The sequence below is a fragment of the Paroedura picta genome, chromosome 7 (assembly GCF_049243985.1).
Source record: "Paroedura picta isolate Pp20150507F chromosome 7, Ppicta_v3.0, whole genome shotgun sequence".
Taxonomy (NCBI): Eukaryota; Metazoa; Chordata; class Lepidosauria; order Squamata; family Gekkonidae; genus Paroedura; species Paroedura picta.
In genome coordinates, this window is record NC_135375.1 from 105,754,928 (window position 1) to 105,772,707 (window position 17,780).

The 17,780-nt window shown below is 41.4% G+C and overlaps 1 protein-coding gene across 6 annotated transcripts in view; it reads left to right on the forward strand.

Annotated features, from left to right (window-relative positions):
• NSD2 (nuclear receptor binding SET domain protein 2) overlaps positions 1–17,780 on the forward strand; it is a 99,438-nt gene that overhangs the window by 35,861 nt on the left and 45,797 nt on the right. For 4 of the 6 annotated variants that reach the window (XM_077345920.1, XM_077345924.1, XM_077345923.1 and 1 more), the window contains 5 exons: positions 4,580–4,746; positions 5,081–5,551; positions 11,574–11,724; positions 12,670–12,747; positions 14,399–14,517. In XM_077345920.1, the coding sequence (XP_077202035.1) occupies positions 4,580–4,746; positions 5,081–5,551; positions 11,574–11,724; positions 12,670–12,747; positions 14,399–14,517 (986 nt within the window). The remainder of the gene's footprint in view (positions 1–4,579; positions 4,747–5,080; positions 5,552–11,573; positions 11,725–12,669; positions 12,748–14,398; positions 14,518–17,780) is intronic. The other 2 variants (XM_077345922.1, XM_077345925.1) reach the window with 1 other exon arrangement.

The window sequence follows — 17,780 nt, forward strand, 5'->3', positions numbered from 1 at the left end:
TCAGAAAATTCTGGTGCAATAGCCAAAGCATTTGCATTCAAAACCACTTCTTCAAGAGGATGGTGTTATCTCTTGCGCATGTGGCTTGAGGGGGAGCAAGGAGTGACTTCATGCTTAATTCTTTTACTGCCATATAGTTTTTCTCTTTCCTTTGCCCAGTGCCAACCCAAACCAGCTTATATTGTTCTCTCTTGTCCATTTTATCCTTGCTGTGAGGTAGCTTAGGCTAAGGAGAGGCTGACTATCCCAAGGTTACCCAGCAAGCTCCCAGAGTAGAGTGGGGATTCAAATTGGGCCTCTAGTCAGTAGCTCTGTGACAGTACTTCAGAGAATTGGTATTAATTTATGTTTCTTCTCTGCTTCTGTCTACTAAATCTTCAGGGGATTTTTTTCACTCACCTACAGTTCTCCTCCTGGGGTGAGGACATCTTGCTGGGTGAGATTCCACCGTCGAATCAAGGGAGGCAGGAACTTAACACTTCTTCTTTGGGTCCCTAGGTGGCGATCACCCGGTCCTTCAGTTCGGTTTCGGAGGGAGAGCAGGGAGCTAGAGATCAGCATAGATATCCTACTTTACTTATACTGTTTACTCAAATTCCTATTGTTTCATCTATCTGTTTTCTCTACAAACCCTTCTCCTGTATCCTAGCCTCTCCCCTCCACCCAAAAAAAAAATCCCCCCCTCGTTGTTTTTCACTCCGGGAACAAGCCGGTAAAGACATGTGAAATTGAGAACTTACAATAATTTTAAACATTTACCAATATTCATAACTAGTTTCCAGTGCTCAGATAGATATGACATAACTTGTAAGCCATAGCACAATTTTATTTATTTATTTATTTATATATATATACCGCCCCTCGCCGATATATCGTCTCGGGGCAGTTTACACATTCTAAAACGCAATAAAACCAATAAAATTCACATATTTAGCCTCAGTGTTTTCTCCTAAAAGAAGCATCTTGATTTTTCCTTCCTCTTACACTCCAGAAGTTCAAAAGCAAATGGAGAGCAATGACCTTATTGTGGTCTACCGCAGAGAACGGGGACCTTAAAAAAACATGCCCAAGGGTCTTCAGTTCCCTTGATCCATGTATGCATATTATCTCAACCTTTGGAATGTTTTTTATAGTGTACCTCCAACGTTGCAGCTGGTAAGGCAAGAACACCTTGCAAGGGTAAATGCCCTCCTATGATACTTGATTTATAAAAAGACAGATATGCTACCAACCTTTGAATATATCTACTACTTGGGGTACCATAAATTCAGGCGCTCTTGACAAATGTAATTGGAGCTCAATATCATGACTCTCTTGATGAATCATTTGTCTTGCTTGATATTTGCCCATCTCAATTACAGTTGTGTTTGTTGATTGATTGAATTTATTTCTCGCTACTCCCAGACTAGTTATCTCGTGTCAGGTTTAATAGAGAAGCCAAGGCTCACTGTTTGAGTTTCTGTAAGATGCTGCCGTCTAGATTTGAAATCATCACAGGTGATTAAGTGGCCTTTAGCCAAGTCAAAATAGGCAAAAAGCCAATTCTGGCTTCAGTCTTCGGCATGTCTGTTTCCAGGTGAACCATGAAGTTAGAAATACTTTTAGGGACTTTCAGCACCTTCCGTAAATGTCACGACCCATGGAGGGCAGTTCATAGATCCCCCTCAGAACCATCAGACAGGAATTTCCAGACATTGGGACAATACTGATGTTAGTCTTTATTGAGTAAAAGTCTGGGAGCATCAAAAGGAAGTCATAGTACAGGCAGGATGATTGTCGAAGATGCCACTGCCCCGAAAGGCCAGGGCAGATAGATACTTGGACCCCCGTCCCCCCAAATGTGCAGGGAACCCTGTTCCACAGTGGGCCCATTTGATTCAGGAGGGTGTGAAAAGCAGAGACAGTTTTGTCTGTGTGGCTCCCAGGTGTCAAAACAGCTGCACAGCCAGCCACTACACAGCTTGTTTACATTCTGTGTAAGAACAAGCGATAAGACATTACCATAACAAACCCCGGGCTCTTGACATCAGAGGGACAGGCAAAGGCAGGTGGACCCAGAAAGATTCCATGCAGCATCAGTGCTGTTGTTTGTGCTTGGAATAGCCTAATAGCAGCCGGGACAAAATGGGCTCCCTTTGAACGGAAGAATTTCACTCTATTATGGACAGTTCTCTCCCCAAAGGTTAGCTACCTATCTGCAATGCTCCCATTTGGAACAAGGGAACTGGAGGATGACCCCCAAATATCTAAAACTCTTCGCCTGTTCTAATCTCTTCCTTCCTGTAAGCCCAAACTTACTTTTAGGATGTTTGCCAAAGGCATAATTAATTGTCAGGGATTTTTATCAGACTGCTAATCTGACCAGCACCCTTTTCAGGCTGATCAAAACTTTACAGTTTTCATCCAGTTTTTCCAAAGCTGTCTTCTTTAACTGCAGAACCTTTGTGAATGACTGCATTCAGATACCCTCTTGAAGAATATGAGTTACAGGGAGACAGCTTGTTTTATTTCTGTTGCATACTTTTACCTCCCCCCCCCCCAAAAAAAAAACCCTCCTTGAGCAATGAGGAGAGGTAGAATACAAAAAACAAAAGGAACCAGATGGCTGATTTAAACCTTTTTGAGAGAGTGGTATATTACAAAACCATAAACAGTTTTCAGGTTGCATGGTTCATTTTGAGTTTTAATGTCCTTCTCTGTTCATTTACTTCATTTGCATCCAATTTTCTCCTCTCAAAAGCAGTTTGCAAAGTTGTTCCCCTCTTCTCTAGTTTACTATAACAACAACTCTGCAAGGTAGGCTAGGCAGCGAGAAAGGTAACTGGCTCAAGGTTACCCAGCGAACTTCCAGGGCACGAGTCAGGGTTCCAGCGTGGGTTTTCCACCTCCTGGCCTGATACCATGCTGGAACACAAGCTCTTCCTTTTGTCGCCAGGTAGTATTGTTGCTTCTTACATTGTGGGTAGGTGGTTCTGCCAGCAGCATTGCAGCCTGTTGACCTAGCATATCCTGAGAGTCAGCTTGGTGTAGTGGTTAGGAGTACGGACTTCTAATTTGGCATGCTGGGTTCAATTCTGCATTCCCCCACAGGCAGCCAGCTGGGTGAGCTTGGGCTCACCATATAGCACTGATAAAACTGTTCTGACCGAGCAGGAATATCAGGGTGCTCTCAGCCTCGCCTCCCTCACAGGGTGTCTGTTGTGGGGAGAGGAAAGGGAAGGCGACTGTAAGCCGCTTTGAGACTCTTTTGGGTAGAGAAAAGTGGCAGATAAGAACCAACTCTTCTTCTTTTCTTAGAAAAGGCTTATAACTCACACAACAACAGGGGGTATTTTGAGCCCTGTAACTACACTATTCTTTTAAAAGTGTTTGCTCAGTATTCTATTTTGACATCAGTGTACCCTTTGTAACTCACCGACTGGCATAGAGTTGCTATTCACTTTTTCAAAGAATGCCAGTTACAGGAGAGAAGATTTCTGTGCTATCCTAAATAGACATTTATGTTATTTGAAACATTCCTAGCCCATCGTATCTCCTTGCACTTAAGGACAGAATATTTCGGGTCCAACAGAAATTCCGCATATGTTTCATGTTGTACAATCTAGTTTTTAAAAATGCCTGTCAAGGAACGAACTTGCTTATGCCAGGACGGTAACATTGAGAACGCCGAACATGTGATTTTTGATTGCTGTATTTATAGCCAATTGCATCAGGAATTGCTGTATTCCATCTTTACTGACTTAAGGGCCCCTTTAAGACAAGCCAGATTAAAGGAACTCCTTTCAGATAAAAATAAGAATTTATCCCATATTATTGCCAAATATGCAGGACTAGCAATTAAATGTAGAAGTGTCTCTCTTAAATATGTATAAGGGTTAGGATGGATTTATTGAACACATTAAGTATTTTGGAACTTTTAATCTTATGTAGTGTTTTACTGTTTTGTATTTTGTACTGGTTGTTGACCGAAATAAATGTTTCTGGTGCAGTGTCTGTGATGTCTGTTTATTAAAGTAAAACGGTCTAGGGAAGAGGTAGCTAATTGATCTGTTACATCAGGAGTCTAGTGGCTTCTTAAATTCTTAAAAGTGGAATTTTGTTCCGTCGTTAATTTTTGTGGACTTATTAGAATTCACTTGGCTACCTCTGTTAAAAGAGTATTGGTCCATGGAAACTTAGGCTGGAATAAAATAAAATCAGAGTCCAATAGCACCTTTAAGACCAACAAAGATTTATTTAAAGTGTGAGCTTCCGACTGCAAGCACTGAGAAAGAGTGCCTGCACTCGAAAGCTCATGCCTTGAATAAATCTTTGTTGGTCTTAAAGGTGCTACTGGACTCTGATTTTATTGTGCTACTTCAGACCAACATTGCTACCCATTTGAATCTATCCTGCTGGAATAAAATATTAGTCATTCAAGTACCACTAGACGATTACATGTCCGAGAGCAAAGAGAATGTTAGCAATAATGCAGAGCTTGCCTTTTAGTCTGAAAGCCAAACAAGAGGTAATCATGCTTGGATTATCATTTAGTAAGCGTTTAAAAAAAAATTATACACATGTCTGCAACATTTTTCAGGTCAAAAGAAGAGTTTTCGCCAGTATCATGTACAGTTCTTTGGAGATGCCCCAGAACGAGCTTGGGTGTTTGAGAAGAGCCTTGTGGCATTCAAAGGAGAAGAGCAATATGAACAGCTGTGCCAGGAAAGTGCAAAGCATACTCTTACCAAAGCAGAGAAAATAAAGGTAAATTGTAATCAGGTGGGTGGGGTCATGCCACATTTATCTGTTTGAGTATTTCTTAAGAATCGGTGTTAATTCTGTACCAAAGTTCATTTTTCTTCTTTGACTTTTTCTCTTTGGATTCAAGGGATACGCAATCTTAATTACCGTTTCAGCAGCGCCTCGCCTTTTTACAAATAATAATTTCATGCCTTATTTTTTCTCCTTGAAACATTTTCTTTCTAAATATAATGAATTCAACTGAACGTGTAAATACAGTGGCATTCTCTGTAGTAATGGAGGGATTTTCTTTCATTCTTGGTCTTGTGTAACTGATTGGTTTTGTGTCGCCCCACAGATGTTAAAACCTGTTTCGGGAAAACTACGACCTCAGTGGGAAATGGGTATTAAGCAAGCAAAAGATGCCTTATCTTTGACTGCAGATGAACGGAAAGCCAAGTATACCTTCTTTTATATTAGGGGCAGACCTGTTCTTAATCCTCAGGTGGCAAAGGAGGCAGGTCTTGCTGTCAAGTCACTGGAAGAAATGGATAAAATTTACACGGAGGAAGACATTTCCCAGTCCTTGAAATCGAGGAAAGAATCTGATGTCCCTACCAAGAGAAGGAGAACAAAAATGGCTGCAGCTAACGATACTCAAGACGATATTAAGAATGCCAGCCCTGATAAAACCCTCGAAGAGCGAGAAACCAAAAGAGGCCCAGGCTCACCTCTTGGTAGGAAGAAAGCTGTTACGTACACTCCACGAAACAGGAAGGGAGATACTGTGTCTCAGTTCTTGGTTTTTTGCCAGAAGCACAGAGATGAGGTTGGTGTCTTTCAAACTCGTACTGTGAATATTTAATTTGTCGCACAGCTCTATGTTTATCTTGTGATAATGTCTGAAAGTGCTGTGTCTTGAGACAAGGAACCAGAGTTATGACTTCACCACAGTTGAAGCCAGGAACTGGCAGAGAAAGCAAGGAAGGTGGCGGTAAGATAAGAACCAGGATATGCATCATAGTGAGGCACATTGTAGCACAGGCAGTTTCAGAAACGTACGTGGACATACTTTGCGAAAGCTCTCCCTTGACTTTGCTCTCTGTTCCTTCTCCCCAGACATCTCTCCCATTTCGCCAGCCCAGTGCTGCTCGCTCAGTATGGCTGGGACGGGTGCTTTCTCTCCTTCCATATCTCTTGGGAGTCAACGTGGCATACAACACAGCAACTACATTACAGTGGCATAAATTGTAATAGTGAAACTCTGACCCTCATGGGACACAACTGCTTACTTCCCTCCACTGTGAGAACTGTCCTTTTATCCCTACACTTTGTTCTCTATCACTTAACACATCCTCTTATTCCATGACCCTTAAGTTTACTCCAGAGTCTTGGGTGAGTTCATATTTCAGACCCTTTTTGAAAGTCCAAGTAGATAATGTCTGCTGGGTCACTGTTGTCTACATGTTTGTTTACTTTCTCAAAGAATTCCAGACGGTTGTTGAGAGAGTACAGGTTGCAGATGCCATAGTGCTTTTCCCTCAACAGGCTTTGTTCCTCCCTGTACTTAATAATTCTGATTTGGTTACAACTTCTAATGTGCCCGGGACAGAAGGTAGGCTAACTATGGGTCCCTTTTAAAAAACAGGTGCTATTTTCCGGTCTTCTATTGCAGCAGCTGAATTTAGTGATAGGTTATGTATGCTAGCTAGTAGATCAACTGTCTCTCAGTTAAGTTTCCTAAGAAATCTTGGGTGTATACCAACAGGACTTGAAGAGTTAATCTGTTTTAATTTACCCATTAGGTCTGGAACATCATCATCGGCCGCCTCAATTTGGCTTAGTTTTTCTGACTCCCTTCCTGAAAATTGTAGCTGTGGCATGGCTAAATGCCCTACACTTTCCGCAGTAAACGCATAAACAAAAACATGTATTGAACTTCTCGGCCTTCTTCCTTATAGCAAGCCTTTTATTCCTTGGTCATTAAAAGGCCCGAGTGCTTCTCTGGCTGGTTTCCTGCTCTGGTTATATTTTAATATTTTTTTTCTTCTTTTTCTTCATGCTTTTAGCAACCTAAGTTCTCTTTTTGCATTCCTAACTATTGACTTTTCCCAAAGTCAATTTGTTGTGGCAGACCTTCCACCTTTGCCTCTTCACTTTCTATAGCTTTCATGACTTGCTTTGTTAACCATTCAAGTATTCTCTTTAGACTTGGCAGTGTCTTTCCTAACCTGGGGAATGTATTCTGTCTAGACTCCAATAAGTATCATCATTATAAATAACTTCCAAATATCCTCTAGGCATTTGACTCTCTTGTGCTTCCCTTTCAGTTTTCTTTTACGTATTCCCCTCTTAATAAATGTTGTAGGAAAGGGATTAATTTTATAATGCCCATGTATAAATCTGTAGTGTAGCCTCCTTTGGAATACTGTGTGCAGTTTTGGTCACTGTATCTCAAAAAGGACATAGCAGAGTTAGAAATGGTACAAAAGAGGGCAAACTCTGTGATGAGAGCACCTTCCTAATGAGAAAAGGCAGAATAGTCTAGGACTTTTTGGCGACAACTAAGTCGGGGGGGACATGACAGAGATTTATAAAATTATTCATGAGATGGAGAGAGTTAACAAAGGAGTTTTTTTCTCCCTGTCTCCCAAAATACTAGAACATAGGACATCCAGTGACGCTGAAGGGCAGTAGATGCAGGACAGACAAAAGGAAATAGTTCTTTACATAAAGTGATTAAAATGTGGACTTTGCTTCCCGAAGATGTAATGATGACCATTACATAGAGAGCTTATAGCTTTATGTAGGATAGATCTGTCATTGGCTATTAGCCACGGTGACTGAGGGGAATCTTCACATTCAGAAAGCTTGAAAGCTGGCTTTCACTTTTATTTGAAGATTTTGCTTCTTTAAGATATTAACAATTTCCTGTCTCTCTTATAGTCAGGTTGTTATGTTTTGCATTGGCAGTCTGACCTTGCATCTAATATTTTTAACTTTTTAGGGCTGTCCGTTTCATTCTCCTTGTCTATTGGCCTAAGGGCTGCTAGATTGTCCTCAGAGGTACTGGGCACATGGGACCGCCAGTCATCATATGGCAGGGCTTGTAGAGCGTTTTCTACACTGTTTTTCGGTATTCTACCCCCTCTTTCCCTTTTGTCGCATTGTTAACAACTGACTGTCCCAGATACTGGAGGGCTTCTCTTTTTGGCCAGGTTTTGTGTTTTCTCCTCTGCCATTTGGTGAGTGAATTCCAAGGAGAAAGTTACTCCGATAGATCATGGGAATGTGGGCCCTGGGCAGCTGATGGTGGGTTGACTTGGCAGATATACAGGCTGTGATTTTTCCAAGATTTTCTTTGCTTCTGTGTCCTCCATATGCTGGCTGATATCACTCCTGATATTACTGTGGCTTTGGCTAAGTTCCTGGTGACAGTGGCTTTGATGCAAGGATGGAAATGGAGGGTGGTATTCATATCATGGGTTTTGTTTAAGACTGCTGGTACATCATAGTGTTAAGTGAAGATTTGTACCTATAGGTAATTTAATTGTAATAGGTCATTCTGCTTCCAAATAAATTTGCTGATTCGTGGAAGAGTTCGCGCTTTAAAAATATGTAGTGAGGAACATTAGATTTTTTAAAAAACCAAAAGCTAGTAATACTTTCTTTCTTCATTCCTTTTCTTGTTGTTTTCCTTACTGAAAAGCTCTATTCCTTTTATGTTTTTTGTGGCTTGAAAAGTTGCTTTCACATTCCTTCATCACTGGCAGGAAGAATGAAGTCTCTGTGCTGAGGAATTTCTAAATTATATATTTTATTTAGAAAGATATAGGAAGGTGATAAAAATACTGAATTACAGTTGTATACTACAACTACTATTTGGAAGAAAGAATATTCATAAAATATAGATTTAACAATATATATCCCATTCTTTTATATCATCTAGAAGTCATTGATTGGATATTTTATTAACCCCATAGCTAAAATATACAATCTAAAGGTCACTCCTCTTCTGTTAACAATTTGATTTTACTATTCAGTATAGTCTAGCCTTCAATTTCTTCTGAATTTCAGTGTTGATTTGTTGTGTATCATACAGGTAAGTTTTGCCAATGTCCAATATTTCATCAGTTTATTTAACCAATCCATAAGAACTGGTAAGGAATCTTTTTTCCATATTGATGTATAAAGGATCTTAGCATCTGTTCTTTATACATTTTTACATTATCTGGCATCATACTTAATAACATACATTTTGGATTCAACATAAATTTAACTTTCAATATCTTTTGCATCTCATCGTGAATCATAACCCTTTCCGCACCAGGATCCATGTAGCAAATTGTTTGCTGAACGAAAAATCGCCATTTAAAATAGTGGAATTTGTCGTTATGCATATCTGCCTTTGTAGTGGAATCCAGTTGCATTTCTATCGTTTCCCACAGGCTTCTGGTCTCGGCAAAAATCGCTAGCCAGGTATTGCCAAGCTCGTCCTGCCCCTGGCCGTCAAGCAGCCAATGGGCAGCCGTTAGCATGCTCCCAAACAGCCCCTTTCCCTTTAAGAAAGGTTTAAAAAAAAACACACACCCGTTGCAACGAATATGCGTTGATTCGTTGCAACTGAGAGGCCCATCCAGCTAGCAGGTGGTGTTTGAGCTGCCGTTTCATCGTTGCCACGCTCCCCCCGAGTGAAAAAAAAAATCCCCCCCCCCCTCACGGGCGCGATTTTCGGCCGAAAACAGTGTGAAAATAAAGGGAAAATAAATCAGCAAACGGGCTTCTATGTTGCTTGTGCTTAGTGACTGTAAACAGAGGGGCTGCAGCCAGGGAAGCCTCACTGGGTAAACGAAGGCTTGCCGGTGCGTTGATCTCCGCTCGTTCGGAGAAAAAAACTGTAGCGTTTTCAATTTGTAACCATTGTGCAATTTTGGAGGAGTGCGGAAAGCCCCCCAGTATTTTCTTGCCTTCTGATAAGTCCACCACATATAAAATGATACTTTTTTGATATTTCCAGCATTTATTGATATAACTCTTACTCCTATTAATTCTTGCAAGGTATTGAGGGGGACTATACCATCTAAAAATATTATGCCAATTTTCTTTTAACATTTGATATTCAGTGAATTTCACTTCATTGATACACAATCCCTCTCATAGTTCTAAACATACTCTTGCCTATATTTTGAGCCCCTAATATCATACTGTTTATTTGCTGTGCTTCTGCATCATATTGTAATAATTTATACATTTTACCTAGCAAATATTTTGTGTCACTGGCAATCAGTTTTTCATAAGACATTTTTTCTCTCAAGTGATCACTTTTTAAAAGTTGTTCTTCCAATTTTAAGACACCTGATAATAAATCAACCAAGTTGTATTCTTCTTTTCTTTCTTGATAGTTTACCATTCTTTTATTTTCTATTGTTCATCCATATTCTTGCATGACTGTTTACTTTCTTAAATCAAGATAAGTATTTTTTAAAGATGTCAGTGACGAGAATGATGGACTTAATCTTTCTCTGCACTTAACACCATGTTTTTAGTAAACTGTCTTCTATAATATGTTTTCCATCTTGTCTCTGGATCATTCTTAAGGATTTCTTTTTCCATATTGTGAATTCCTTCTTTAGTGTCTATTGTCTCTAGATTAAAATTACTTCCTTGAGGATCAATGGGAACGTTGTCATAGCTATCTGTAGAATATTTTAAATTGCTGCAAATTGTTTTACTTGAATTTTCACTATCTCTTAAACTCTCATGTAAAGTAGGTGAAAAAAGGTGCAAAACCTATCCAGACCTTGATAATCTGATTTGCAAACTTGAACCAGAATAACATAAATTGTATAATAACATATTGTACAGCTTCTTACCATTTGATTGCAAATAGTAAAATGTATGATGCTTTTCATGTATAACTGCCTTGCCCTCTTTTTTTGTGGGGGTCCTTTGGAATTAGACTGGAGAGGATTAGATGGTTAATCTAATACAGATTCTTCAATATAGTGCCCATAGCACTTGTTTCCTGGTGCCCACCAAAAGGTTTTAGAAGGTTTGGTAGAGCTAAGTGGAGGTTTTGCCCAGCAAGACTTCTGATTGACTCTGCAGATTAAATGAGATCCTGTTCGACGAAGCTTCTGCCTGAACGGTTGAAGAAGTATTGTTTGGGTTATATATAACCTTGCTTCCTGGTGCTTTGTGGTTGGATCCACTTCCAATTTGTAAATGTTCTCACCCCCCTGTGTCAAAATTCCAAAAGGCACCTACAGGCTAAAAAACATTGGGGGGCCCTGATCTAGTCCTTGCCATGGCTCAGTCGCAGAGCACATGGTTTGAAACACTCTACCCAGTTTCATTCCCAGGATCTTCTACTAAGGATGTGGGGTGGCAAGGGGTTAGAAATGCCTTTCTCTGCCTTAGACAGCCCCACATCAAGTCAACAATGCTGAGCTAGATGGACCTGTGAGTCAGTATAAGGCAGCTGCGTATTATGTTCCTGGACTAGCATCAAAGCCCATTTTAAAAATGGGCTCCCTCCTAGCAGGAGCGTATGGGCGGGCTGCAAAGCCTTGTTGCTGCCTCTCTCCTCATGGGCGACAATGGAGGCTGTAGCCACAAGGCGTCTAGCAGGCCAAGGAGGGAGGGTGGGAGCTGGAGGGGGAGGGCCAATCAGGGTGGACCTTGACGGGCAGGGCCCTGGACAGTCTCCTCCCAGGAGGCTGTTTCCCAAATATATAAGGGAGCGAAATAGTGTTACGGATGTTCAGTTTTTTAGAGGTAAAGCAGTAGTTCAGCCTACCTATGTATCTCTTTTAATGCCCGCTTTGAACAAATGCGTTGTTTTTGTTCAGGTGGTTGCCGAACATCAGGATGCTTCCAGTGACGAAATCGAAGAGCTGCTGGAATCACAGTGGAATATGCTTAGTGAAAAACAGAAAGCGCGCTATAACACAAAATTTGCCATAGTGACCTCTCCCAAATCTGAAGAAGACACCGGTAAACGTAAAACTGTGCTAGTATACTCTAACTAAGTTTAATATGTGTCGCGGTGTTGAACTAAGCACACGGTTTAAGACTTGTAGGGAGAACAGCTTTTGCTGCTCTCTGGTTCCTATTTTTCTGGTGTGTTGTGCCGATAGTAGTGAATGCAGTCTTTACAATAAAGTCAATAACGTCTGCATTTCTTGGTCATTGTTTTGCAGAACTGCTCTGTGTAAACCTACTGTCTAGATATTGCTGGTTTCTCATTCCCTTCCTGCCTATAAGCAGCTGTCATTAAGTATCATTGTCCATAAAATTAAGGTGATGGAAATCTAGCATTTAAATATAAATGTTCTCATTTTAAAAAACCGTAGACTGACAAACTGCACTATCAATTTTATTTTCCTTTGTTTAAACGACATGAGGTTGTTGAGATGTATTAGCACAGGAAATATGTTTCCAAATGATAAGTATCTACTTGCTTACTGCCGGGCCTTCTAGGATATTCTTAAGCCTGCAAGGTATTTGTTCAGTTAAGTTCTTGATGAATACTTTGCTTAACATTCTGATAAGATTATATGAATTGAGGGAGGGGGGATAGTTCAATTACCCAAAGTCAAAATGGAGTATTATTTATGATCTGTCTTGGTTAACAACAATATTAATGTGTGTTTGTGTGTGCGTATGGGTGTGCAGTATTACATTAATTTCTTTAGATTATAGATTAATACAGAAGTTTTTAAACCAAGAGGCTGCTGCTTTGGGCAATGAAAGGAGTGAGGATGTGTTTTAACAGGTTTGTCAGATTTGGGAAAAAAATGTATAAAAAGTGCAGTCGGTTTTGTTACCTGTGTGTGAAATACCATGTGGGAAAATTAACAGCTCTGTCTTAATGTGTAAAAAAAAATTGGATGTCCATTTTTAAAAACAAACAACAACCCTACACCACGTTCTGTATTTCTCAAGGTTCATCACAGAAGAGTATGGGAGAGGCCAAACGTAAAGTGTTTCAAGAATCACCTAAAAGGAGATCAAGATCCAGAAGTAATTGAAATGTGCTGTGTACTATTGAACCGTTATAATTACTCTTGTTCCATATGTAATTGCTTAAAAATCATACTATTTTTTCTCTCTCTCCAGTGTTGTGCACATATTTGGCTTTAGCATTTTTATGGATCTTGAGTGCTGTAGTGCTGCATTTTGTTCTACTTCCTGATAGTTTCATACCACAACATAATTAAAATGAAAATTGCTTATTCCAAATCTCTGCAGTCTATACAAGATGTCTTTCATATTTGGGCTCCTTTTTTTTAGCAGTCTGCAAATGGACACTGTTGTCTCCTACGCTAGATTCCTTCAGTTTGTGTGAAGAAAATGCTTGTGCGTATAATAAATGCTGGCTGCGGTATGTTTACACATCCCAGATTAGGGGTCCCCAACCTTTCTGAGCTTGCAGGCACCCTAGGAATTGTGACATGGTGTGGTGAGCACAGCTACAAAATGTCCACTGCAGGAGACAAGAGCGAATCACAGAATGTCAGGGAGTGAAGTTATGCATAACTCTTATAGTAACTCTTCAATTTTTCAGGCAGAAGCTCTCTTTAACAGAATGCCCTTTTAAAAGGAACACGTGGTTTTAAAATATTATCTTGCATATACACACAGCTTACTTTCAGTCACTTAATGAAGATCCTTGTGCAGTGGGGGCACAGCTGCTCCCAGAGCACCGTCTTTAATACATCTGTTCAGCCAATCAGAGCTCTAATGGCAAAAGTGTCATCTGGCCCCACCCACTTTCTAAAAAACACTTGGCAGCTGCCAGGAAAGGTGTGGGTGGGCACCCTGTTAGGGACCCTGTCTTAGGTGATACCTGACACCACCGGGAAGCTACCCTTCAGTTTTAAATAGTCTTTGTGGGAATTGGCTTGTGTTTTAAAATGTGATCTGAAGATGGGCGTTCTAACTCCCAACAGCAGCTGGTCCTTAAGGCACTTGGTACTGCGTTTTAACCTTGTTTATGTGGTTGCAGAAAATATGCTGTAGCTTTGTCTGTAGAACCAGACTACAAGGTTCTCCTTGTATTGAACTATTTTATGCCATTAACAAAACAGTGGAACGTAAGTAGATTGTGTGGATGAGCTGGTGATCCTGGAGTCACACTTCCGTAAAATGGCACTTGACGGTTCTAAGCTGATTCCCACTCCATATTTAAATCCGAGAGGTGCTCAAAACTCTTCTTGACAGTCTTCTAGGCATAGAGTGACCACAAAACTTTAAAAATGGGTTTCCCTGGCTTATGTACAAAATACGTTTATGTACTATATATCTGCCAAACCTTGGCTTGTCAAATTAGCGAATTCCCAGACGGAAGTAACGTAACTCACAGTGTATATAATAAAAGCTTAATCTTTATTCTTAAAAGAAAATCTCTTCAACAGAAGAGCAAGGGAAAAACCGGTGGATTACCTGATAACTTTTTGAAATTTTGGAATAAATGTTGATTTAACTATATTTTGTTTTGATCGGCTGAGTCTTAGCAGGCTATTTTTCTGTAAAACTAATGTTAGTAATCGAAGCTGTTCGCCAGTTTTATTGGAGCAGTGATATGACTAGATGAATTCTTCACCTTAACTTCTAAGTGAGCTTTAGCACTTTCTCATGTAAGTTTCCCCCATCCCCCCCCCCCCACTCCAAGGTAACTTACATGGATATAAAAGGCAACCAGTAAAGAGGACAAAGGAACCTACTGAAGAATTTGAAGCTCGGGAGGCACCTAGGAAAAGGCTCAGGATGGATAAAAAGAATGATCAGAAGGTAACTATGTCGTTGACTTGTTCGGGAATGATCTCTCCCCAGCCGACTTGGTGGTGCAGCTCTCAGTCTAGGCAGATCGCTTGCCTCACGGCAGCAAGTTGTTGAATTAGCAAGTGATAAACTGAATTGCGTTTTTTTTAAGCGAAAGCATACTAAATATTACTTCCCTGCTTGAAAGTGTCTTCTGTAATAAGATTACATTTGTCTGCATAGAATCCTAGAGCTGGAATGGGCCAGACAGGCCATTTAGTCGCACCCCCTGCTCAATTCATGATCAGCCTAAAGCATCCAGGATAATTATCTGTAAGTCGATTCCACTGCTGAACTACTCTGACTGAAAATATTTTCCCTAATATCTAGCCGATATCGTTCTCCATGTAGTTTAAACCCATCACTGTGGGTCCTATCCCCTGCTGCCAACAAGAGCTTTTCCCTGCCCTATTCTGAGAAAGGTAGGGTGAGAGGAACATAATATTTTCATCATCATCTCTACCTCACCTTATACTTGATGGGAATCCAGAACAGTATATAGTCCTTGCCTCTATTTTATCTTTACAATAGCCCTGCAAGTTAGAACAAAATTTGAGTCCAGAGGCACCTTTAAGACCAGCTAGGCTTAGTTCTGTTTAACCAACAGCTGCCTAAAGAGGTGGTGAGCAGTCTTTAAGCATCGGCTGGACAGATACTTATACTGGATGCCTTAGGCTGATCTTGCATTGAGCGGGGGGTTTGATAAGGTAGCCTGTGTGCCCCCTTCCAACTCTAGGATTCCATGATTAACTTGGTTGGTCTTAAAGGTGCCACTGGACTTGAACTTTGTTCTCTTGCTTCAGGCCAACATGGTGACTCACCTGAATTGATGTGGGTCTTCCAAGTACTTGTCTGGCAATCTGATCACTACACCATAATGTGTTTGGAAAATCTACTGCTTTTCACCTGGAAAACAGGACCTGAGCCATATTTGGAGCTCTGTATGATAGCAGTCAACGAGCCTCTTGTGGCGCAGGGTGGTAAGGCAGCCAACATGCTGTCTGAAGCTCTGACCATGAGGTTGGGAGTTCGATCCCAGCAGCTGGCTCAAGGTTGGCTCAGCCTTCCATCCTTCCGAGGTCGGTAAAATGAGTACCCAGCTTGCTGGGGGGTAAAACGGTAATGACTGGGGAAGGGAATGCCAAACCACCCCGTATTGAGTCTGCCATGAAAACGCTAGAGTGCGTCACCCCAAGGGTCAGACATGACTCGGTTTCACAGGAGATACCTTTACCTTATGATAGCAGTCATCAGTACTAATGAATGACAGAATTCTTTACAGCAGTCCCCTATCTAATCTAAGATGCGTTTGCATGTCTAGGTATCAACCTACTTGCCATACCTAAACTAAGAAAAGGGACAAAAGGACCATACTGAAATCAAATAGGTTAAGAATTAGTGTATATTCAGGATAAGCCATCGTGGTTATATCATATTCATTCCCACCACTTAGTACTCTCGCAAGTCCATTTGCAAGGACACTGCTATTAAAAAGGGTTGTATTTCATCTTACACAAGAGCCTCTTGTGGCGCAGAGTGGTAAGGCAGCTGTCTGAGAGCTTTGCCCATGAGGCTGGGAGTTCAATCCCAGCAGCCGGCTCAAGGTTGACTCAGCCTTCCATCCTTCCGAGGTCGGTAAAATGAGTACCCAGCTCGCTGGGGGGTAAACGGTAATGACTGGGGAAGGCACTGGCAAACCACCCCGTATTGAGTCTGCCATGAAAACGCTGGAGGGCGTCACCCCAAGGGTCAGACATGACTCGGTGCTTGCACAGGGGATACCTTTACCTTTACCTATTTCATCTTACACTCTTAAATATAGCTGTACACACAAATATAGAGCCTCTTGTGGCGCAGAGTGGTAAGGCAGCTGTCTGAAAGCTTTGCCCACTAGGCTGGGAGTTCGATCCCAGCAGCCGGCTCAAGGTTGACTCAGCCTTCCATCCTTCCGAGGTTGGTAAAATGAGTACCCAGCTTGCTGGGGGGTAAACGGTAATGACTGGGGAAGGCACTGGCAAACCACCCCATATTGAGTCTGCCATGAAAATGCTGGAGGGCGTCACCCCAAGGGTCAGACATGACTCAGTGCCTGCACAGGGGATACCTTTACCTTTACACACAAATATATTAGACCATTGTTGGGAGAAACATGAACATTGATCTTTAATGATGACTCTTAAAAATTGCTCCATGGAACTATAAATTATATCAGTCTAATATCCAGTCATCTCATCTGAAATAGCAGTGCTTACAGATGTTTGTCTCAAACCTTATCTGAACTCCTCTTCCAGCTAGGACGTTTTGGGGGGGGGGAGATGTTTAACGTTAAGAAATGAAATCTGAAATCATTTGAATTTTGTCGACATACTTACATCTTTGGTCTTCTGTGCAGTCCCACATTGGGTAATCTGCTTGCACAGGCCAGCCACCAGAGACTCTCTGTAGCAAAATCCTCCAAGGGGGAGCCCCTCCCCTGCAGATCTAGTGTGAGCCCTTTTTCCCACCTAATGGTCATGTGCTTTGCAGGGAGGATCCCCTCCTCTCTTGGTCCTTTCTTTGCTGACATATTGTAGGGTGTTCTTTAACTACAGCTAGGTTTCTATTCATAGGCGCATTGTCCGTGGTCAGGGAGCCCATCCCCATACAACAAATTCAGCATATAGGATGGCAGTCTGACCCCCACATGTATCCGGTGGCATGATTTTGTACCTGTTGGGCCCAGAGAGATACCGTCTGTCTCTGGGTCAGGAACAGATATCAAAATGCCAGCGTGCAAGCCAAGCTGCAGAGCCCCTTTAAAGGGTTCCCATCTAGTCCAGAAGTCTTATCTGGCCAGGTGAGGCTCCAGTGATTATTTTAAAGGTAGAGTCAGCACAGGGCATTTCCGGGCTCACTCTTCTGGACTGGAGAGGCCCAGCCCTGCCCCCCCCCCCCACCTCACTCACTAATACTGGAGCCACAGAGACTTTGTATAGCATATACCAGAGGGTACTCAGATCCAGGAGCCTAACCTGGCAGCCCCAGCCTCTGATGCATCCAGTGCAGACAAGAGTAAGATCAATTTTGTGAAATGGAGCTTCACTACATCTGCTTCATAAAACAGGAATTACGTTGTTGCATGTTATTGATACAAACACCAGATGTGTTGAAAAGGATGAATATACAAACTAGGAATCTTGAGTTTGGTGTGAAATGAAATAGTCCTTACAAATTGCCTTAGTCCCGTGCAGTAT